Source organism: Colletotrichum tamarilloi (assembly GCF_030869305.1).
Source record: "Colletotrichum tamarilloi strain Tom-12 chromosome Unknown Scaffold_42.1, whole genome shotgun sequence".
Lineage (NCBI taxonomy): Eukaryota > Fungi > Ascomycota > Sordariomycetes > Glomerellales > Glomerellaceae > Colletotrichum > Colletotrichum tamarilloi.
Genome location: NW_026849425.1, coordinates 162,733 through 185,621, shown reverse-complemented (window position 1 = coordinate 185,621; position 22,889 = coordinate 162,733). Strand labels below are relative to the sequence as shown.

The window sequence follows — 22,889 nt, the reverse complement described above, 5'->3', positions numbered from 1 at the left end:
TCTTTGAGTCTTTGCCGGTGCTGGTGGGACAGCCCGGCTCCGACTAGGCTTAACTCCGTCCTCTAGCGTATAGAGGTGTGGTCCGGCAACATAGCTTCCCGCCTTGTGTTCATAAAGTTATGCAAATTCGGCCCCCGAAAGACTCTTCAGGTTGTCAATCTCCCTCGTAAATACATGTAACCACCCCTGAACTTCTCATACTCATTCCGTTGAGGTGGTGATGGGAGCCTGATGTTTTATTGCCTCCTTCGTGTTTCGGAAGGACCCTGAAATAGATCAGATTGGGACCTTGAGATTTACGAGAGATACACGGTCACATGCATCCAGGTGGCAAGGTACCTTGGCGTTGGTGATCTTCATCCAAGTGTCGTCTATTGTTCTTAACTCTAACACCACAGACCACCAAAGCACAACATGAAATTATAAAGATGTGACAGTCTGGTGTTGATGGGAGGAAGTTCATCTGAGTAATTCACTCTGTCAGACTTGTCATTGAAATTGATGGACATTCCATTTTGGAGTTTTCCCCGCGGATGCTACGTATGCCAAACCCGCTGCGGTTTGCGGGGACAGCCCGGTTACCATAGTTCTGGAACATTGAACATGAACACCGTCTGTGTATGCATTCGGCTGTCGCAATCCTTTTTTTTCTTGCGTCTATATCTTATTATTTACTTCTCCGGTCCGCATCGCATCGGAGTGATCTCGTGGAAGAGAGAACTTTGGAATGTGCTGTCGAGATGGCGCTCATCCCAAAGTGATTACAGTAGGTAGGCTGTTTTGATGCACGAATAAGGCCAGACTGACCGGTGCGACTCAACGAGTCATGGACCAGCAGATTCATAAATGTGAATTAGACCCGCTTTTCCGGAACGGCCTGCCTCCGGCGCGTCTGCATAACTCACGGGGCTGTTATTCGGAGTCGGGGCGGGTTTAGGACATCCTAACGCCAGAAGGCTCCCACGAGGTGCAGTAGTGAGTCAACGCTAGGCAAGGATGTCATTACTTTCAAATTTCAAAGATTGCATTCCCTATGCATTGGATATTCTTTGATTTTCTAGTGCATGCGACACGTACTTACTTTTGTGAAATTGCAACTTCGCGTCTAGAAACCATGCCCACCTTGCTGAGAAGTCCCATACCTAAGGTAAGTAAGTATGTTTACGTGTACATTACCTATGCTCAGGTCACATTCAGCAAAGTTCAGTCAGTTTGTTGAATCCACTTTCAGCTTCATTCCAAACGTTTAAGTTTCATTTCAAAGCCGATGGCAGCAGACTATCTCGAAGTATAACCTCCATCAACCATCAACGCAGACCCAGTCACAAACGAACTCCTGCCGCCAGCCAAGTACAAAACACCATCGGCAATCTCCTTTGGACTTCCCATTCGTTGCATCGGCACCGCGGTCGAGACTCTCTCCTCCATCGCCTTCAACACCTCGGGGTTCTTGGTCGTCATTGGTGTCTCTGTGTACCCAGGGCAGATGGCATTGATGCGCAAGCCCTGGTTGGCATAATCCTCGGATGCAGTGCGCGTCAACCCGATGACGGCGTGCTTCGTCGTCGTGTATGCCGTAGAGAGTGTGATGCCCACAACACCCTGGATAGAGCCAAAGTTGACAATGGACCCCTTTTGCAAAGGTCTGCCGTCAATTGTTGACAAAATCGGCTCTTGCTTCAGCATGATCTGCGCTGCCGCCCTCAGCACGTAAAACGTTCCGTTGATGTTCACGTCGAGAACCCGCTGCCAGTCTTCCGTCTTGGCGAACGCGGCGCCGCCCTTGTGCTTGATGGCGATGCCGGCGGCGTTGACAACATAGTCCAGCCTGCCAAACTTGGCTGCTGCTTCATTGACGACCTTGATGACTTCCTCCTCGTTGGCGATGTTGATGGGGTAGGTGAGCAACTCAATCTTGCGGTCTTTTCCGAACTCGGCTTCGATTTCCTCTTTGACTGTCTTGAGCGCGTCTGCGTTAAGATCTAGTAATGCGATACCCGCGGAGCCTTCTTGGGCGAAACCGCGAGCACATGCTCTACCAATGCCAGAGGCTGCACCTGTAACTAGAGCAAAGCCGGGGACGTCCATGTTATGTGATTAAAGAGGTTTGGAGGAGGAAGTAATTGATCAAAAGTTTAGTAATTGTAGTTGAGAAAGCTCAAGGTGATTAATGTCATGCAAATTGTCTATGATGATGTGCTCACAGTTCGTTGATGGCATCCTCAATAAGTAGTCCATCATCGCGATGTTGCGCATTCGGTGTTCTTAGGTATCAGGCGTGGCTTTCCATTGACGCTCAGGTATGACTTTCCCCATTTGATTCGGGTGTCTTGACTCCACCTACAGCGACTAACTCCCCCACCCGGTGCGCGGCGTCTGAGGGGTCATCCCGAGAAGCCGCGCTGGCCGATCATCTTGTGCGTCAGCTGCTCTTATCAAAAGACTAAATGTGATACTTCTTTATGGGCCAAGCCTTTGGCTGCTGGCGGGGTTGAAGAAAGATAGAGACGTGTTTTACCCCGCGGCGATAGTCACATCAGCTTTTGGCCGCATGCGCCCTATCAACAGGTCCTTGGTGTTAGTGTAGGGACCCGATGTCGGACATCACGCATATTGTGTTCCGCGCCGATGTTAGTCAATGAATGCTCACATCTAATATTTCGATTAATCAAAGTCATGCTGCCTCTATGGCTAATGTTTGCTAAGTACGTTTGATAAGGTAGTTGATACAACGTGGGTGAGGTCATAGCCTTCGTCCTAGCGGCACCGCGTTGTGATGATAGGCTTCTCCTTGTTTGCAGATGACCAAAGGTTTTGGCATCCAACTGTGACATATTGTAGCAATCATTCTATTTCGATTAGGAATCTATGTCTAGACCATATGTTTCTTGGTGTTCCGTCTTGGTCAGGTCCTTCTAAGAACGACTGAGCTGTGCTATGCTTAACCTCGGCTCAATTAACGAGCATATTGCATCGTTTTCAGACTAGCATGCAAGCTTAATCGAGACTTCTCCAAAACAATAGAATCCACACGAGAGTGAGATACAAAAGATAAACTTGAGACTTGTAACTTGGGCGACGCATTACTTGCACTAGAGGATTTTGGTAAAGTTAATGCGAACCAAATTTTGTAATTGACATGGATAATCTAAAATCTACAACTTGACACCCTTAGCCTGCCTGGCAAACGTAAGCCCCTGGTAACCAGACTCTTTAACCTCCCTGCACCGTCTCTGGAACTCCTGCGCAGATCCACCATATCTGACAACGCTTCTAACCTGCTTGCCCTTAATGTTCGTGTTGACACCCGTCATCCAACTGTCAACCTCGTTAACAAGTGATCCCTTGCTGCACTCGAACACATGCTCTGTCCAGCCGTCCGCGGCCTCCTGTGTTGCCTCCGCATACGTGTATCCCCTATCACGGCAAAACTTCAACAAATCCACAACAACCTGTACGGCGTGCTCAATGTTTCTGGTCGCGTTGCCAAACGGCTGATGCGGGCCGAGAACCATAAACATGTTAGGCATAGAGGGTACCGTCATGCCGAGGAACGTGTAGGGTCTGTTATCGACCCAAACAGCTCGCTCGCCTTTGGGTGTTCCACTCGGCGCAATCAGTGGCCGTCCATCTTTGCCTTGCCACTCGATTGCGCTGAAGGAGCCTGTAATGGCATCGAAACCAGTGGCGTAGATCAGGATGTCGAGCTCGTGCTCCTTGCCGTCGGATGTGATTATGCGGTCAGATTTCACCTCAGAGACCGGGGCCTTCTTGAGGTCAACGAGGTGCACGTTGTCTTGGTTGAAGGCCTCGAAGTAGCCGCTCTCCAACGGCACACGACGGGTACCAAAACCGTGCGTCTTGGGGATCAGAGACTCGGCCACCTCCGGGTCGTGTACTCTTCCCCTAATCTTGTCTGCGATGAAGTTGGAATACAGCTCATTGGCTTGGCGATCCGTATATGTGTCGCTAAAGAGACCCTGCCACTTGCCGAAGCCCGGCTCGTTATATAGTTTCTCCCAAAGGGCGAGGCGCTCTTCTGCCGTAACCTCCATGGACTTGCGTGGGTCCGCCATGTGCATGAAACCTGAGGGTGTGGAGCGGCAGATGCCGAAAATGTTGTCATAGTCTTTCTTGAGCTCTTCCATTTTCTCTGGTGAAATCTCGTAGTTGCGCAAGGGGACGGTCCATGTTGCCGTTCTTTGGAATACGCTGATGGACTTGATGCTTGGCTCTTTTGACAGTGCGGTGATAGTCTGGATGCCGGTGGCACCGGTCCCGACAACGCCGATACGCTTGCCAGCAAAATCGCGGGCAAGGTTCAAGTCTGTCGGCCACCGCGATGTGTGGAAAGACGTGCCCTTGAAATTCTCAATGCCGGGGATAGCTGGTAGTGATGGTGTCGAAAGGAAGCCGATACAGCTGAGGAAGAAAGTGGTGATGTATTGGTTGCCGTCCTGGTCGACAAATGTCCAGTTATGGGCATCGTCGTTCCAGCGAGCTGATTTGACCGTGGTGTTGAACTGAATATGTTTGTAGAGGTCGTTCCTCTCTGCGAAGCGCTTGATATACTTGTGTGTCTCGGGCTGAGGGGAGAAAGCCTCCTTCCAGTGCCATTCCTCCAAGAGACCCTTGTCAAAGGAGTAGCTATAGGACACAGACTCGCAGTCGAACCGGCATCCGGGGTAGCGATTCCAGAACCACGTTCCACCGACGTCTGCACCGTTGTCGAGGACCTTTACCCTGCAATCGGGCATTTGCTCCCGAATGTGGTGCAGACTAGCAAGGCCGGATAGGCCTGAGCCAATGATGAGAACATCATACGTCTCTTTCACAGGGGTCGGAATAGAGCCCATGATTTTCGGGGTGGTTTCAAGGAACAGACTGAAAAGAATCAAGTTTGATTTTGAGATTTGTCTGTACTAATCAAGTCTTGATAGGAATGCTTGACAAAATGCTTCTTGTGCCACATTAAGATCTTATTCTTCGAAGTCTGTGAGATGTCTAAATAGCCAACGACTCGCCCTTGACATAAGACATTTCCCTTAGCAAACAGAATTCCGCTGAGAAAGTATCTGCACAACTTTCCCGTCCCATCTATCACAGCATTATCCGCCCAACTTGTTCACGTCAAACATCAGCCGATCCCATGTGGGGCTTATCTGAGGTGGCGGCCCCGAATCGGGGATGACTTGCCAACTCTGGATTTGGGTGGTGTTGACCAAAGTTCGCTTATCGGGCCCCTCCCCCGCATCGGCCAAGTCATAGGCTAGCTCCAAGGGGAACCCTTCCCTAAAGGAACCCTAGTCAGACTATACAGCATTCTCAAGCATGCAAAAGCGTCGAATCATCGAGATGTCAAGCTGTCAGTCTATCTAAAGGTCATATGGTGCAGCTGAGCGCTTTCCGAGCTGCCGCCGATAGGGCGTGTGAGTGCGGTACCGAGCAATCAATTTGTCACACTTCAACACTATGGAGTCGCAGCTGAGATTGGGGTTCATGATATCGTATGAACATCAAGAATACGATGTAAATTGACATCCCATACCAAGACTGCAGAAGGTTCCGGGAGGCACATAGTCCAGTCAATTCATATGGACGCAACTTCGAGCAAGCCCGTAGTCCATCATTAGAGCCCATTCATTGCGTTTCTAACCACAATGGTGCTTCAATTCGAATTGACGTATTCCCTACTGTGCCTAAGCTGTACCATATGTATATCAACACCTGCAATTGACAATCATTGCCAAATCAGAGAAATCTTGCGCCACCACGCGTTTGAATTGCCTTGCTTCTCCTTCTCAGCCTCATCCATGGCCGTCCACATTTCCGCCTCTGCTTCTACCTCCCGCAAATTGGTAGACAAGTCAACATCTTCAGGAGCATACAGCCAGGGATCCTTTCTTCCAACCGTGAGCTTGTGTCCAAAGTATGTAACCAGGAAAAGCGGAATGCCAATATACGCAGTCAAGAAGCTAGATGCAGAGAATCTTCCGGGGTAGAACACCGTGAACCCATTGGCGAAGAGGAGGAAGCCGAATGCAATCATGGAGATCCACGCTCCGTAGGGCTGACACCAGGACTGGTAAGGGACCTTGACGCCCTGCGCTTGGCAGGCCTTGCGGAAACGAAGGAAGATAAAGGCGCACAGCACCCAAGAGGTGTATCCAGCGGTGTTTGTCAGACTAACGAACCAGTTGAAGACCACGCCAGCATCTGAGGAGACGCTCAGATACGCGAGAAGAGTGAAGCAACTCGATGCAAGGACGGCGTAAATGGGAAGACCGTAGCTGTTGCAGCGTGTAAAGATTTTGGGTGCGTTGCCGGCAACTGCAAGAGAGTACAGGGATCTACTGGCCATGTAAAGGTATGAGTTTCCAGCACTCCAGGCGCTCGTGAGAATACCGGCGTTGACGACTGTGGGTAAACCATTGATCCCGGCGTTGCGGATTGCAATAACCCAAGGTGACGCATTAGCATTACCAGCACCGGACACAAGGCCCTCGGAGTTGGAGTTGCAGATGGCTCCAATCGCCAACGAGCCGAGGAGGTAGAAAATGATGAGTCTGTAGAAGAACCGTCGGCTGGCAATGGGCAGGTTCTTGCGCGGGTTTCGCATCTCGCCACCCATGACGATGATAAGCTCTGGGCTGAAGTAGAACGAGAAGCCGGAAAACACCCAACCATAAAGGAAGGCAGTAAAGCGACCACCAGAGCCTGTGATGATGTACTCCTTGGTCGCACCTGGGTCAACCCAGTAGTAGAAACCCAGCCGTTCTCCGCTCGGCCCTCCACCAAGAATCAGAACCACTGAGAGAAGCAGAAGACCGATGAAGAGAATGATCTTCAGACTTGCAAACCAGAATTCGGTCTCTGCGTAAACAGCAACTGGTGATAGGTTGAGTCCGACGACGACAACAAGGAGGATCGTCAGCCAGACAGCATTGTGGACGTTGTTTGGCCAGTAGTTGATGATGACTGAACCAACTGTGATTTCGTAGGCGAGAATGATGCCAAAAGAATACACATAGAGCCAACCAAGAGCGAATCCAAGGGATCGAGAAGTGTAGCGGTTGCAGTAGTACGACATGGAACTACCCGAGATGGGGAGGAATGTGCCTACTTCCATCACAGCCGTGACTATGCCGTAGACGAGGAGAGAAGTGAGGGCATAGGCTAGGAAGAGAAACGCCGGTCCGCCAGCAGCCAGGACCTGGCCGGATCCTACGAAGAGACCAGTTCCAATGCTGCCACCAATGGCAATCATCTGGGCATGTCGCGACTTGACATTTCGCTTCGTGCCACCCTGGGCGACGAGATGAGTCTCGCCGTAGGTATTGCTTTCGAGTCGGCCGAGGTCTGAGTCGTGCGTTTTGCCATCGTTGGCAGTGTCCGCGTAAATGCCCTCCTTCGAAAAGGGGGTTGCCGTGTCGTTGTCTAGAGCCATTGTAGACTGGGTCGACGATAGGGATTCGGTAAGGTTAATTCAATTATGCATTCGAGGCAACTGAAGGAGTTGTTTGGTTGTGAAACCAGTGTAGGTAAGGTAGTTGAGTACAGAGTTTCTTTCAACCTAAGTTGACTCTTGTATTGAATGAGGGCATTCTCTTGTCTTTTAAACTACACATTACGACCACGTACACCGAATCCTGTTCCGGGGGCCCTTAAGGTGAACCTTGTCTGGGCTGACAAGGGAGACCGGCACCGATACTACTTAGTGCCGACTCAGCTCGTTGTACTCTGGACGGAAGACATTGCAAGTCTTGGAAAAGCATGGATGGAGATAAGTTCCAGCCGTCCCTGTTCCTAACCCATCCGGGGCATTAGGTGACTTGGCGAAGATACCAAGTGTAGTGGTCTCCAGTCAGATAGGAAAGCTTTCCCAGCTATCAGACGCCAAAACATGTACCCCAGGTTTACTATGGGGTCACCGGGTCGTTCGCTATTCCCCCCGCTCTTATCAAAGGCCCCCGCTCCAACGGATGCGCTAGAGCCGCGTTATGCATTCTGTTGCGCACTATTCGTATCTCTCCGCGGACATCAATCCCGTCGTGTTGGTACAACCCTTGGCTAAATATGTTGCCCTCAGCCCCTTGATATAACTTTCCATATCCATTTGCGGAGTCCAGAGTATCAGCAGTTGATATCGCAAACGTTCAACGTGCGCCAAATCCTCCTGACGTCCTCCCAAAAACCAAACAGGAAGTGGAATCCCGAGCCAACTCTGGCTCACCCGGAATGGCCGATGCTAACAAACCCCGACTGTCTTTGTCCAAGGATGCGGACGCCCGGCGCAGTCGGTCCTTTGGCGGATGTGGAACTGTACGTCATCCCACCCATCACGCTGGTGAACCTGTGAAGTCTGGATAGACCGTAGACTAGAATCAAGGAGCTGACTTGCTTCAGTGTCGAAACCGCCGGATGAAGTGTGACGAGGGTCGGCCGACATGCTCCATGTGTAGGGCCTCCAACCTCACATGCAGCGGCTATGAGAAGAATATCTTTTTCGACTTTGAGGAGATTCCGAGCGTCGGAATGGCGCGCTTTCGGAGACCCTTGTTGACGGAATCCGAACGCGAGTCAATGAGTGACGAACTCGTCTCCAGCATTCCTCCGGCGTTGACTCTTTGGCATATTGCCCAAATTGAGGACGAATGCGAGAGGGCACCGCTATCCCAAAGCGTTCAAATCAGTCGAGGTCCCTTCGGGGCCTTTAGAGTACATCGACTGTCAATGGAATCTTCAAAGGCTGCGCCCGAATCGAGTCCAGAGTCAAATAATCCCACAGTCGGCAGCCCTCCAAAGGCTGCGAAAGAGATCGGGGAGGACAGTCCTGAGGAGGCAGACGAAGAGCTCATGAATCCACCAGACGGTTCTCCGGCTCAAGAAACGACGCCGTTACTTGGGCCTGCTCTTGCCTGCTTGGACCATCGTCCATTGAGCCCTCTTACTGAGTGGTGGAACACGAACGAATGGTGGAATATGGGTGATCTCCCAGACGCGAGCAATTGGTGGGACACGCCTGTGGAACTAGATCGCGTACGCGATATATCCGATAATGTCTCTTTCTCCGGCATGGAACAATATCCGAGGGTACCAATCCATGTCGCCTCTCAGGATGTTCAAGTATGCATACCGAGCATGTTTGCAGACACTCAGTCTCAGCAGCTTTCAACGCCAGAAAACTGCTCTATTGCCCCCACAATCGACTACGCCGTTCCTCACGATGCGGTCTTCCTTCTGAGACACTACTCTACAACAGTCCTCCGAGGCTTCACGCCCTTCCGCCACAGCAAAACGCCATGGCATATCCTATTCATACCATACGTCAAAAGTTGTCTAGCAGCACTAACACTCGGAGACGACATGGACCACGCCAGCCTAACGGCATTCTACGGCACGCTCGCCATCAGCGCCTCCAGCCTCGGTGGCATCTCCAACTCGCGCAAGTGGTCTGAACAGGCAAACAACTACAAGCAGCGCGCTCGCCACCACGTCCGACTCATGCTACAGACAGCCTACGATGTACCCAAAAAGGCAAAGTACAAGTCGATACTGATTGCTTTTCTGACAATGGTGCAAATCTCGAGCGTCTCCGGCAGCCGTGACCAAGTGGAGTGCTATCTTCTAGAGGCGGAAAAGTTCATACGCGTCAAGGGGCTCAACAGGAAAAAGTCGCGCAAGGTCCGATTACTGCATCACTGCTACGCATTCGAGCGGGTCTTGCACGAGACCACGTTCCCGGGGAGCACGCAGTCTCCTCACCGTCTCCACGTGCGCAAGGTAATTGAGACCAGCAATGCGAGTGCCTATAGCATAGACAGCCTGTCATTTCAGCTGGCGAGCTGGAGCAACCTCGACCAAGAAATGCTCAAAGTCAAGGGGCGGGAAGAAGGGGAGAACGATCTCCATCTCCAGATCCCGGGTGTCTGGCTCGCAACACTGTATCCCGAAATCTTTGGTATCCCAGAGATCTACATATTTCTCCTTTCGCTCGTTATCCGGCTGGCTCGGTCAAAAGAAGATCCAGAGTACTCGAGTCCCGCAGGTCTGAAGGAGTTCATGTTTCGCGCCAAGGCAGTCGAGAGACGTATCCACCAACTCAGACGGCAGCCCGGATACGTGATAGCAGACTTGCCCACCTCGGACCCAGAGATGCAGCACTGCCAGCAATTTCTAGATAATCTCTCCCAGGCCATGCTGCTTGCCTTGACCATATTCTTCTATCGGAGGGTGTACGACGTGGAGGCGGACATGTTACAGGATAAGGTTGTCGGTGTTCGGGATTGTTTGCTGCGGTTCGAGGCAACCGAGTCTGAGATGGGGTACGGGTCAGCCAGGCTGGTGTGGCCTGCAGTGATTGCGGCGAGCGAGGCAGATGACCCAGAGGTGCGGGAATCGTTTGCACAGTTTTTCAGGGACTGGGCGCGTCGGAGCGGTCTTCGTATCTTCAGCGATTCTCTCGCGGATGTCGAGAGACGGTGGGCCGAGAAGGAATGTGTAGATAGCGGCGGCGCCACCGAGGCCATTTTGATATCGTAAAACGCATACGACTGGCTGTCCTACATCTTCCGGTTTCAAATCTAGAGTGATACTGTGTGTAAGTAGGTTGCAGTCTTGCAGATGATGGAGGGTATGTGGCTGGATGTGCTGTCGAGCAGATAATATTCGACTTACCCCTTTTGGTGGGGTCTTTGCCACTCCTGCAAGGGGATAACTTTCCTATTCTGGGCCAACATATTCCGTGTAAGTTCTCCCCAAGATACCCCGCGCTTCTTCAACAGAAACGATTTCCGCTCGGTTACTTGCCTATGAGTTTGACTGTCACTACCTATGCCGCGGACCGGTACCTCTACTTAATCAGAGGCACAAAGGGAGGCGTCAAGCATACTTGTTCATAGAAACCAGCTTCTCATCATCGTACCCTGGCACAAGTTTACTTCACGCAAACACTAAGTCCGACCACACCATGTCTTCATTCCAAGGCAAAGTTGTAAGTCGGGCAAACTACCCACTTTCTTGGATATCATGCTCATGTAACCCTCGCGTAGATCGCTATCACCGGCGCCGGCTCCGGCATGGGCCTGTCAACGGCCCAGCTTCTAGCCTCCCGCGGCGCTAAGGTTTCATTGGCGGACATCAACGAGGACTCTCTCAAGGAGGCAATCTCGTCTCTCGAAGATAGTGCAAGCCACATGTACGAAGTAGTCGATGTAAGGAAAGGTGATGTCGTCAACACCTGGATTCAAAATACGGTGAAAAAGTTTGGCAAGCTAGACGGTGCTGTCAACATGGCTGGTGTAATTACCCATGCCACACCTGTTGCAGAGCTTACAGACAAGGACTGGGATTTTGTCTTTGAAGTCAATGCCAAAGGCGTCTTCAACTGCCTGAGGTCACAACTAGGAGCGATGTCTGACGGAGGCAGCATCGTAAGTCTCTTCTCTCTATTCGACTTCTAGACCGGCTGTCAGGCCGTTCGAGCTATATCCTTTGGCTACAAGTATTTCAGAAGCTGATATGATGCTTTTCCATCGCAGGTATCTGCAGCGAGTGTGTTTGGTCAATTCGGAGCTCCTGGCAACGCCGCATACTGCGCCAGCAAGGCAGCCGTAATTGGGTTGTCAAGAACAGCAGCCAAGGAAAATCAAAACATTCGCGTGAATTGCGTATCACCTGGTAAGTCGCTCCTTCCCTGCTGCCCCCCCCCCCCCTTTACGAAATCATCTGCTTCAAAAAAGTCGCAAACTGGCGACAGTACAGAACCAAGCTAATGATGTTCTACAGGCTCTGTCAACACGCCACTGTCTCGTGGAGAAAATCCAGAAGATGTGAAGCGTGGTTTACAGGTAACCGCACAGAAGAGAAGAGCAGAGCCCATCGAGATTGCACGCGTTATCGCGTTTCTTCTTAGCGATGAGGCTTCTTTTGTCACAGGAGCTGTATACAATGTTGATGGCGGTTGGGTATGCTAAGCATTGTGCTGTTGGATTTCTCAATGGGCCTTCTCTTCGGCTCGATCTCTGAATAAGACTTATGCTTTTTTTTAATGAATTCTGAACTTTCTGCATAATACAATGCGCAATCATACCACAGGAGAATATAACTTTGGAGTCACAGTTATACTTAAGTTCATGGCCGCCTCAATGCCTTCATCTGAACATGTGCGTTCTTGGCGAACAAGGACATCCGCGTAGCTCTTTTTTCCGCAGATCTGAAGAAGCATCAACCTGGCCAAAAGACTCTCTTATCATCGGAGCATGTGAAATCCGAGGTCTCTTGGACGCGCTTCACAAAGTTATCAGCGGAGGACTTTCTGGCTTCTCGTCAATATGGACGGAGATTCGTCAACGCTTGACGTCAGAAAACAGATTATTGGCTTGTGATACGGCTGGAAATCTGGCCTTTCGATGATGTATGTTGCAGGAAGGGGCAAAGCATCTTGCTAGAGACTGTACCTTGACAGATAGGTAATCAGGGATTGCCAATCCCATTTCACAGTGCTGTACTTGACGTTCGCTGCTGAACTTCGTCTTAAGTCCGATGTGGTAGTCATGCAATTCAAAGACTTGTCACGCAGTGGATTTAGTCGAAATCATAGCTGAATAGTAATCCTGCTTTTGAGAAGTCTTGAAGTTCTCTCGAACAAGCTGTCGAAAGAAACAAAAGCGCCTGTCTTTGTAACACTCGATTAATACATCATTTGTCTGGTGGAGTCAAGATAACACCTGAAACTGGAAGCACCGAACTCTCTCAAGAATACGAATCATTCTTACCCATTATTCCAGAGAGGAATGAACGAGTAAAGGCGGACTTCTATTACAACAGATTGAAGGGGGGAGACCGATCCACCTCGCATAAAGCCCCCTCTGTTGGACCTCGGTCAGACACAGGACCGTTGTCCAGACCATTCCAGTGCGAACAACGGCAATAGTCTAGCCTCCCAATTTCCCATCAGGGCGGATACTAAAGTTTCAGATCATGGTAAGACTATTAGAAAATACCACAAATCCCGTTGATGCGCCAACTCGGCCTGCATACGGATCGCCCGGCGCGGCTATCTCTGAACTCATCGATTGACACATCAGACAGTCTGACAAGTGATGGACAAACTTCAGATCGGCTAGCTCCGCTGTCAAGCCAGAACCCTTGGCATCACGTTTTTTGCCCGATGAGTCGCAAGACAGAAAAAAAAAGTTGAGACAGATTTCGCAAAGTTTACACAATAGGGGATAGCTCCAGTTCATCTGGTCATCCATGTCTACCCACTCGACTTGCATTGCAGAAACCTGGCGTGCGCCTCCCCTCCTCCACCCCCAGACAACCCACCTGTTGTGCTTACATACCCCCCCAAGTACCGGCCGGTTTGCGCATGCAGGCTGCACGACTCCAACGGTCGCTCAGCTTGGCTGTTTCTCTTGGCCCTCGATGGGCGAACCAATAAGAACCTACCATTGACCTGAGTCGTCGACTTTGCAACTCTGACTATGCTGCACTCAATCTGACTCCCCATGTATGCGTCGCCCGAAGCGACCTAGTCCGGCCTCTCAGAGCCGAGGCATCCAACGTTGTCACCAAGTGAGGCGTTGCGGGGTGCTGCGGGGGGCACTTCGAGATTGCAGCTCTCTACCGGCTTGGGTCAGTGTGTCTTGCTACTCCAGAACTTGGATCGTGCATAACCAAGAGAACCCTTTTGGAGAGAGTGGAGTAGATTCTGCGACAAACTGGTTGAAGTGGTAACCTCCTATCCATTGAGTCTCCAATAAGGCTCTCGGACTATACCAAGCGCGGAAACTTTTGGTAAAGGGGGACATGGCCGTTTCTTGTTGGACGAGACACATAGTCGAGTTGTGCTCACCAACAGACACATCCCTAGGACCATAGGACGATGGGGGCTAATTCGAGGGGCATCGTAAGCGGGCATATCCCCCCCTCCCCTCATTCCAACATCACCTCTATGGCCTCTCTACAAGTCATCCAAGTCTTGTCCCGAGGTTTCTCGCACTCTGCTGCAACCAAACAGACTCGCGGAGGTTCCTCCGAGCCATTCCCAATTCGATGTCCTGTCGCGAAATGGCAGCTCAGCCAGCTCTCACGTGGCATCGCTGTTCCTTGGAATTCTTGAACACATCTAGCTTCGCCGACTCCATGTCCTGAACTTCTCCGACGTGGGGAAAATGGCTTTGAGATTCAAGATGCGACTGGCGGATGAATCCAACGACCGTCACCGTCTCCACGATGTGATCATTCATCGAGCCCGGTTGGGGGAAAGGTAGCGCCGACTTCTGGATGTGCTTCACGAACAAGACCGGCCAGGCGTGTGAGTTGTGAGACATGGATTGGGCACATTCTCTTAGCATTGAGGATGTTCAAGCTGTAGATGATCCATCAGGGAACACCAACTTCGAAAACAAGATAAATAGTCGAGCAAGATCCCACCGGTAGACTCTTGATATCTTCGTTTCATCAGACTCAAGCTCTCGCTCAGAACCTGAATCCTCCTCTCCTTCGCTCAAAGCCTAGTGGCCAGCCCGCTCTCACTTGAAGACCGTTCCCAATTTCCGGACTCAAAACAACATCCAAAATGAAGTTCTTCAGCATCCTCTCCCTCGCCGTCACCCTCGCCGCCGCGGCACCAGTCGAAGTCGTCGACACCGGCGTCGCTGACCTCCAGGTCCGCCAGACGGGAGCGACCAGCAACGAGCTCGAGTCCGGCAGCAGCTCCGCCTGCCCCAAGGTCATCTTCATCTTTGCCCGCGCCTCCACCGAGCCCGGCAACATGGTAAGCCGACCAAAATTCTTACAAATGAGCGGGGAAAAGGCCTTTCCCAAGAGCTAACCTCGATCGATGAATAGGGAATCAGCGCTGGCCCCATTGTCGGCGATGCCCTCAAGAGCCGCTACGGCTCGAGCCAAGTCTGGGTTCAGGGCGTCGGCGGACCGTACAGCGCCGACCTGGCTTCCAACTTCCTCCCCGAGGGAACCAGCACCGTCGCCATTAATGAGGCCAAGAGGCTCTTCACTTTGGCCAACACCAAGTGCCCCAACTCCGCCGTTGTAGCCGGCGGATACAGGTTAGTCAGATCTTACAGACGGCTTCCCCTTTCCCCTTTGTCCTCTGCTAATGTGGCCCGATGAACAGCCAGGGAACCGCCGTCATGGCCTCGTCCATCTCAACTCTGAGCTCGACGATCCAAAACCAGATCAAGGGCGTCGTCTTGTTCGGCTACACCAAGAACCTCCAGAACCTCGGCCGCATCCCCAACTTCCCCTCGTCCAAGCTGTCCGTCTACTGCGATGTCGCGGATGCCGTCTGCTACGGTAAGCAAGCCTGCTTCCCATCCTCAAAGACGTCAGAGAAGCCACTAACACGTCCAGGCACGCTCTTCATCCTGCCCGCGCACTTCCTCTACCAGACTGACGCGGCTGTTGCCGCCCCTATCTTCTTGGCTGGTCGCATCGGTTAAGGAGCTCGAGAACGCAATTAGTTCCGGATCGACCGTGATTCGGATGCTGTTGGCTTTGGTCGAGAAGGATTGTGAAGAGAGACTGTTGGCGCATCGATTTCTGTGAAGGGCGGGACTCGCTTGCTGGAGTCGGAATCTGAAACTGGGCAGCAGAGTGGAATATGGAAGGCTCGGGTTGGATTGCTGGAGCATGATACTCACTCATTTGTTGTCGCTCATTTTGTTCCTATTATCTTTCTTGCCACTCACTTAGTTTAGCTATTTCATGCTTCATGAACACCCTGACGATGGACGAAATGCAAAGGATATTCTTATTGTTGCTAAATGGGTATCACTGAGTCATTATGTTAAAACAGATGCTATGCCAGAGACGTTGCGCCAAGTTTCATGCTTTCTTCGACCTGCCCCGAAGGAAGGCTGCGTGCCGTTGAGCGTGGTATTTTACGTCTGCCGGGTGCAGCGGGTTGTACACGATCCGGCATGTCTTACACTCCATAAAAGTAGGTTTCGACGAGAGATTGATGGTCGTCTGAACAGTCGGAACAGGCTTTGATCGGGAGGGAGGTTTCTTCGGCCTAGCCTGGTTTTCGATCTTTCCGAGGTCGGGAAGCTCGTTCAGTTTGTTTTCGTCGGCATCTTGCAGCTCTGGGGCGCCTCGTGCCCTCGTCCTGCGAGCGTGGCGTGGTTTCCGTCCGACAACAATACGACTTTCTTCAATCTCGTCCTTCTCACCCTCCAAAGGGTCCGACGAATGTGACAGTGGCGTGCTGTGTCGTAGCCTCAGACGACGGGGTTCCTTGATCTTTCTGAAAACGGGAGGTGATGAAGGCGGGGTGTTGACCAGCTTTTCCGAGTCGGACAAGGGGTCGGAGGCTTCAGTGGCCGAGCTTGATCGGCAGGGTTTGAAGTAGCTTAGGATCGAACTCTTGGGTATACTGCTTGGTGGCGGTGCAGATTGAGCGGGAGGAAGCCGTGGGAGGTCTGGCGTCCGCGTTGCTGGTTCGATCTCGGGTTTGCGCTTCTTGAACAAGAGAGAGCCGACTTCTTCATCAGCGGCGCGCGTGCGTTTGCTGTAAGTTTTGAGGGTTCGTCTGCAAGACGTCAGTTTGGGTTGATATCGACACTCGCAGCAGGTCTCATACCTCTTGTTGGCTGTTGTTCTTGTAGAATCGGGTCCAGACCGCTGGCTGTGTTGCTTGGTGATTAGCGACATTAATGGAGATACAATGTCCATGGAAACGCGAACCTGGTGTCTGCGATTTGATCCATGCCTTCAGCCAAGGCAGTGAAAGTACTTGTTGGACAGAGAGATGTGCCGAACGTCAGGCGCATGTAGATGGGTGTGGTGATACGCGACGCGCGCGCTCAGTGCTTCGCGCGGGAGAGAATTCGGCGTGATAAGAGAAGCTGATTACAGTCGAAACGAAGTGAGAGAGATAGCGGAGACGGACCAAAGGACTAGGAAACGATTAAAAATTACAGCATCCGAAAGACAGGTCAACAAGGCCGAGGCTGAAGAGAGATGCAGAGGCAGTGATCGGGCCCAGACCGGGGGGAACATCCAGGCCCCACCTGGAGCGCGTCGCGCTGATTGACGTGCGGCAACGCGTCCAGTCGCGCACACCAAAACTCTCCCCACGCCGTCACGTGTATTAGATTGCTTTCTTACCTATGACGGAGCTTCTCGACAGAGTACTACCCAATTTTGACAAACATGGTTCTAGAATCCTGGGCAATTGGTAATAACCTACAAAGGCCGTTTTAGGACATTCTCTGGCCTTACATGGGGATGTCGCAACAGCACGCCTTGCAGCGGTTTGTCGGCACCTCTTAACGTTGCAAATGATGCTGCCAATATCTTTTCATATCGCAAATTCTACTTCCTACGAGACCTACGAGAGCCCCTTTAGTCTTCGCCGTATGCCTTCGTCTGTATCTTGCGATTTCGTATCAAGAAGGATAGTCGATTCTCCGGCTGGCCCGCCCTTGCTCTCCTTACCCAGCACCCATGACTGCATCACCTCTCTGATTTCTTCCGGTTCTTTCGTCTTGGACTTGGCCTCCCCTATCCTCCAAACATAGCCCGAGTACACGGCGACCTCTGCTATTAAGACTAGAATGGCGCCTCCAAGCGTCAAGAATATTCGAGCAGTGACATTCCACCATCGAGCTGCTATCCAGATGGTGGCCGCGACACCAATGATGCTTATAAGAAAGTTGAGAATGACCATCATCTGCTTCTGCACGTCCCCGAGCGTCACTTCGTCATCGCCATTGTCTGCTTCGTTCATAGGGCGGTTTACTTCGGCAAAGGCGTGTGCTCGGGCAGCGGCGCTGGGAAACTGCTGGGAAAAGGCCTCCATTCGGGACGGTTGCTTCATCATTCGCTGGTATGTTCGTTCTTCTTCCTCGCGTCGCAGGCGGGCCATCAGGGCTTTGTACTCGGCGGACTGTGAAGGTATGGTCAGCGACTCGGAGCAGACTTAGAGTTGGCCGTCTTGACGTACTGGTTCAGGCTTCGGAGGTGGCGGGGGTGTGTAGACCCTGGCGCCTCGCAACAGTCCCTCCAAACCGAATCCCTCGATGCCTTCCGTCTTCAGACTTTTCCACAAATCTAATATCTGGCTGTGCGTGATGGGGTCTCCGATCACATAATCGCCAAGAGTCGGCTCTTCGGCTTTGGCTGTCGCCGCAGTCTTGCTGACAGTACCTACTGTGGTTTCCTGCTCTGTGTCCTCTGGTGTCGCCGCGATTCGCCGTCCGAATCTGACCTCAGCCAGCTTCTGTTGACCTTCGGCTACGGCGGGTGTTATCGTCAATCGTACCATGGCTGCTGATGTGATTGTGTCGCCTCTACGAGGTCATCTCGAAGCGATGTGCTCGTAACTTGGTGATACTTCAAGACATGCAGTGCCAACAACTAATTTGGTCAGACGCGGTCAAATCGGGGTAATAATGCGGGCGTCGGGTCGTGCCTGCCACACTCGATGCAACGACGACGACCGAGGCAGCCACAGCAGCTTACTGCGTATGATAGCTCCTGCTCCAATGGAAGCTCAAGTTATGGGCCATTGAACCAATCAAAAGACCAGGGCCCCACCATTCTTCTCCAAAGATACGTATCGCCTGGGTCCGCTTTTCCCCCTGCCTTAGGTAAGGGGAGCACAGGAGTATCCGTACTCCGTACCACCAAAGGGAAAGACCGGATCTGCTGCGCAGCTGCTGTGGCTTGAATTTCTCGCCGCGGGAGGGAAGGACAGGAAAAAAAAAGTCATCGCCTTGTACCATCTACCCGCCTTTGGCTGCCAATTGCCTCAACCACGAATCTTGAGCACGATCTACTTAATCCAGATGCTGTCGGACTCTTTCGCGATTCTTTTGACACTCTTTTGATTCCCTCCAGATCACTATAGGAGCCATGCAGCTCCATACGGGAGCAGCGGTGCTGCGCAGCACTTCGATAACGTCACGATCTATCCTCTCCTCCTCTTCCTCCCGATGTTCGCAATGCCGACGCATTACTCCCCTCGATGCCCGGATACCTCATACCACTGCCCTCTACCACTCATCCTCGAGACGGTCTTCAGCATGGGGCGCCGCTGTGTCTGTTGCGTCCAACATGGCTGCGAATGCCGTCAACCGCGTGATCCCCAAGGGTGACATGCACATCGACCCTCTGCGGACAGTGGCCAAGGAGATGAAGTTCTTGACGGGCAACATCCGGAAGCTTCTTGGTTCTGGTCACCCGTCTCTGGATCGCGCCGCCAAGTACTACACACAGGCAGAGGGCAAGCACATGCGTCCTCTCATCGTTCTGCTCATGTCGAGAGCCACCGCCTTATGTCCCAAGGGTCCCCGGCTCCAATCTGGTCAAGCCATTGGTAGCGTTGATACGGCGATATCTCCCCCGAACATCCTCGTCGACGTCAACCCGAGCTCGCCCTTGACAAGCGCCGCCCCCGAGCCTGTCGAGACCGAATCTGACATCCTCCCGTCCCAACGCCGTCTGGCCGAGATCACCGAGCTGATCCACACGGCATCCCTGCTCCACGACGATGTCATCGATCACTCCGTCGCGCGACGCGGATCCCCTTCGGCGAACCTCGAGTTCGGCAACAAAATGGCTGTCTTGGCCGGCGACTTCCTGCTAGGCCGCGCATCTGTCGCTCTGGCCCGTCTGAGAAACGCCGAGGTCGTTGAGCTTCTCGCCACGGTCATTGCCAACCTTGTCGAGGGCGAGTTCATGCAGCTCAAGAATACTGAGCGGGATGAGCGTAAGCCAGTATGGTCGGAGGAGGCGCTCACCTACTACTTGCAAAAGACCTACTTGAAGACGGCTAGCTTGATCTCAAAGTCATGCCGTGCCTCGGCAATTCTCGGCGGGTCAGACGCTGCTTCAGTCGAGGCAGCATACGCCTATGGTAAGAACCTAGGCCTCGCATTCCAGCTGGTCGACGACATGCTCGACTATACACGTAGCGAGAAGGAACTGGGTAAGCCGGCCGGCGCCGACCTTGAGCTTGGTCTCGCGACGGCCCCTCTACTATTTGCGTGGAAGACGAATCCGGAATTGGGTGCTTTGGTAGGCAGAAAGTTCGAGCAGGAGGGTGACGTCGCCAGGGTAAGGATGCGCGCACGCAGCAAAAGACTTTTGGATTTGGGGAACGATCTGACTAACACGGTTTCAGGCACGCGAGTTGGTCCTCAAGAGCGACGGTATTGAGCAGACGAGGGCACTGGCCCAGGATTATTCCGAGCGGGCCATTGCAGCCATCAGCGAATTCCCCGAGAGTGAGGCCAAGGATGGTCTCATCGAAATGGCCATGAAGGCATTGAAGAGGACAAAATAAGCGACTGACGCGCTGGCCGATCAGAAACCTGTACAAAAAAAACCAAAAATCCGGAGTGCACGCATTGTGGTAATGTGCGCTCAACACCACTGTACAACAGACCTTTGGGGCTCTTGACAGAGTACATGTAACGATATTATACATCTAGACGGCGCGGCGTGAGGCCAAGGGGGGAATATCATCGGGTTAGAGATGGCACAGGACTTGAGTGCAATACCACAGACAACTTCCCTTTTTTTCGATTACGCAAACGGGGTTCGGCATACGTGCGCAAGGGATGATCTGCTGAAGGGAAAGATGATGATCCTGTGCAGGACAGCCTGCTGAATGGAACGCCAACGACCTTCACCTGATTGGGGAAGATGGGAAACTCTTACTCGATCAGAATTCGGTGAGGTCTAGACGGCAGTCGTGACGGCAGGGTCCAGAAGAGAGAAACCGGCGAGCTCCGTGGAGAAGCGGTTTCCATTACGTTGCTGGATCGCTTCTAGATGCTCCCTTCTAGACGCAGCGTGGTAGAAGACGGCACTGTGATGAGACGCATGCATGGGTCGGTCAGGGACCTGCAAAGCTTATACGATAATAGTCAAGGCCCGATCCGATGCTCGCTGAACTCTGGCGCACCCTGCTTGTTCTGAGAAAGGCGGCAACCTAGCAATTCGTCTAGACTTCCATCCGGAAAACAAGATTTCATAATCGCAAAAACGTCAAAGCACGGTTCAAACAAACCATGCGTGGCTGCAATAGCCGCTGGACGTTCCGGAAACGAAGTATGGCTATAGGGATGGTTTCCCGGAGGTTGGTAAACGGATGAATGGTGTGATCGGAAGAAAGGGAGCCGGCTGTCGGGGCCGGGATCGCTCATCCCAACAAATGAGACATTCCTCGGTTGGAGATGACTCGGTCTTCTAGGAACTCCACGGGGGGCGGCGGCTGTGTCACGGCGGCGCCGGGTGTGTGGATCTTTTTTCTCTCATCTTTCATTCGTTGTCCAGTATCGGTAGCCAAGATTGGGACACAAAGCGGACTTTTTCTACTGCCTTTATCGCGATGTCATCGAGTAATACCAAACTGCTGGCCAATGGCAGATGAAGAAGATGGGTTGTCACCAAATTCAAATTGGTAGTAATACGCGCCATGGCCGGAAAATGTCTTCACGAAAGAGAAAAAAAATCAAGAAACTAGAGTTCCCGGGACTCGCGAGGCGCATAACATTGGCGGGCCAGATGCCCCAAATGAGCGGTGTTTTACTCGATCATTACTCGATCGAAACTCCCAAGTGAAGCTTAGACGACGCCTCGGGTGCAGCAGCGGCAGTGGAGCCCGAAGTAATAAGCACACCGACGCAGGACCAAGGCAGGGGGAGTCAAGGCTCTGGACCTGTCAGAAGGGCAAACCTGAGCCACGGAAAAACCAAAAACCAAAAACAAGCCTTCGATTTTCCCGAAAATGGCCGATGAAGAGTCAAGAACGGTGATGGGCCGCGTGGGCTTTGTTTGTACTTTTTGTGGTGGATTGTCAGTGTCAAAGACTCAAGGTACAGAGCAGAGGCATTTAAAGCAGCACATGCTTTTCCTCATTCGCTGAACCTGTGATGACTAAGGCGGTCTAGATCGGGAAACGGCTGTGTCCGACGACACATCCAGCCAATCAGCTGCGGCTGATAACGACAAGGGAAGACTTTCGACTTCTTTCAGGGTTCCCCGGGGTCGCGTCGAGATTGTTCGATGGGAGAAGGGTTTCGATAACGCACCCCACACGACGGACACGAACCCCAGTTGCAGAAAGCAGAGGCCGGCGGCACGGGGTTCAATGGTCACTATTGGAGCGCAGGTTGAGCCTTGAGAGGAGCGGGCTTTGAGTCGACTTGAAGAAGGTCGATGACGGGGTAGAAGACTCCCCGGCACCGGGGCCCGAAGGAGAAGGAGATGGCGGTGGGAGAGGGCTAAGCTACCTTACCTTACTATGTACCTTACTCTGAAGACTGCTTGAGGAGGGTCTTTTCCTCGTTGGGATTGGCTCAGTGGCTGGTCCCTTGAACTCCCGTGTTCCCCCTTTGTCACATATTCTTCCTGTCACCTCAGAGAACGTTATCTTATCGGAGAGAAGAACTGGAAATGGAAGCCCAGAAGAACGAATGGAAGGGGACCCGTCCTAATCAAGTTTGGACTTTCGGGGTGGGCCGTGGATCGAGCCACGAACGGCTTTCCTCTGAGTGAGATTCGGACGGGGGAAGCTGTTCTTCTTCTTTCTCCCCTTCTTCTTTTCTCTCTTCTTTTCTCTACTCAACTTCTCCTTGAACTATCACCACATTGCCTTTCTGTGGACTCATAGTAATTCAAAACCACTACACGAGACCATTCACTTTCTGCTTGAGTGTTTATCTAGGTAGTCCTCACTAAGACCACCCAAACATCTTACACACCTTCAAACCCTTGAAAGCCACACCGGCCATATCTTATCTCTCTCATCACCCCGCCACCCCGCGATCAAGATAAGCTTCGCTCTTCTCCAGACGCAACTGCAAGCTATCCAAGAACGTCTACCGCGGGGAGAGCTCTTCAGATACCGC

The 22,889-nt window shown here is 52.2% G+C and overlaps 8 protein-coding genes across 8 annotated transcripts; 4 read left to right on the top strand and 4 right to left on the bottom strand.

Annotated features, from left to right (window-relative positions):
- Positions 1–1,278: 1,278 nt before the first annotated feature.
- CTAM01_09917 (uncharacterized protein) lies at positions 1,279–2,088 on the bottom strand (the record flags this gene model as incomplete). Its single annotated transcript, XM_060525933.1, has 1 exon — positions 1,279–2,088. The coding sequence occupies one exon, from the start codon at positions 2,086–2,088 to the stop codon at positions 1,279–1,281; it is 810 nt and encodes a 269-aa protein (XP_060379442.1).
- Positions 2,089–3,155: 1,067 nt separating this feature from the next.
- CTAM01_09916 (uncharacterized protein) lies at positions 3,156–4,856 on the bottom strand (the record flags this gene model as incomplete). The annotated part of the gene is made up of 1 exon (XM_060525932.1): positions 3,156–4,856. The coding sequence occupies one exon, from the start codon at positions 4,854–4,856 to the stop codon at positions 3,156–3,158; it is 1,701 nt and encodes a 566-aa protein (XP_060379441.1).
- Positions 4,857–5,740: 884 nt separating this feature from the next.
- On the bottom strand, positions 5,741–7,447 carry CTAM01_09915 (amino acid permease; the record flags this gene model as incomplete). The annotated part of the gene is made up of 1 exon (XM_060525931.1): positions 5,741–7,447. The coding sequence occupies one exon, from the start codon at positions 7,445–7,447 to the stop codon at positions 5,741–5,743; it is 1,707 nt and encodes a 568-aa protein (XP_060379440.1).
- A 791-nt stretch (positions 7,448–8,238) lies between these two features.
- Positions 8,239–10,542, top strand: CTAM01_09914 (uncharacterized protein; the record flags this gene model as incomplete). Its single annotated transcript, XM_060525930.1, has 2 exons — positions 8,239–8,322; positions 8,407–10,542. The coding sequence occupies 2 exons, from the start codon at positions 8,239–8,241 to the stop codon at positions 10,540–10,542; spliced, it is 2,220 nt and encodes a 739-aa protein (XP_060379439.1).
- A 427-nt stretch (positions 10,543–10,969) lies between these two features.
- CTAM01_09913 (uncharacterized protein) lies at positions 10,970–11,975 on the top strand (the record flags this gene model as incomplete). Its single annotated transcript, XM_060525929.1, has 4 exons — positions 10,970–10,993; positions 11,052–11,432; positions 11,541–11,679; positions 11,788–11,975. 4 exons carry the CDS (start codon positions 10,970–10,972, stop codon positions 11,973–11,975), a joined length of 732 nt encoding a protein of 243 aa, XP_060379438.1.
- Positions 11,976–14,584: 2,609 nt separating this feature from the next.
- CTAM01_09912 (cutinase) lies at positions 14,585–15,467 on the top strand (the record flags this gene model as incomplete). Its single annotated transcript, XM_060525928.1, has 4 exons — positions 14,585–14,782; positions 14,857–15,074; positions 15,143–15,321; positions 15,379–15,467. 4 exons carry the CDS (start codon positions 14,585–14,587, stop codon positions 15,465–15,467), a joined length of 684 nt encoding a protein of 227 aa, XP_060379437.1.
- A 385-nt stretch (positions 15,468–15,852) lies between these two features.
- Positions 15,853–18,295, bottom strand: CTAM01_09911 (uncharacterized protein; the record flags this gene model as incomplete). Its single annotated transcript, XM_060525927.1, has 4 exons — positions 15,853–16,558; positions 16,610–16,654; positions 17,364–17,917; positions 17,975–18,295. The coding sequence occupies 4 exons, from the start codon at positions 18,293–18,295 to the stop codon at positions 15,853–15,855; spliced, it is 1,626 nt and encodes a 541-aa protein (XP_060379436.1).
- Positions 18,296–18,885: 590 nt separating this feature from the next.
- CTAM01_09910 (hexaprenyl pyrophosphate synthase) lies at positions 18,886–20,317 on the top strand (the record flags this gene model as incomplete). Its single annotated transcript, XM_060525926.1, has 2 exons — positions 18,886–20,088; positions 20,156–20,317. The coding sequence occupies 2 exons, from the start codon at positions 18,886–18,888 to the stop codon at positions 20,315–20,317; spliced, it is 1,365 nt and encodes a 454-aa protein (XP_060379435.1).
- Positions 20,318–22,889: the final 2,572 nt, after the last annotated feature.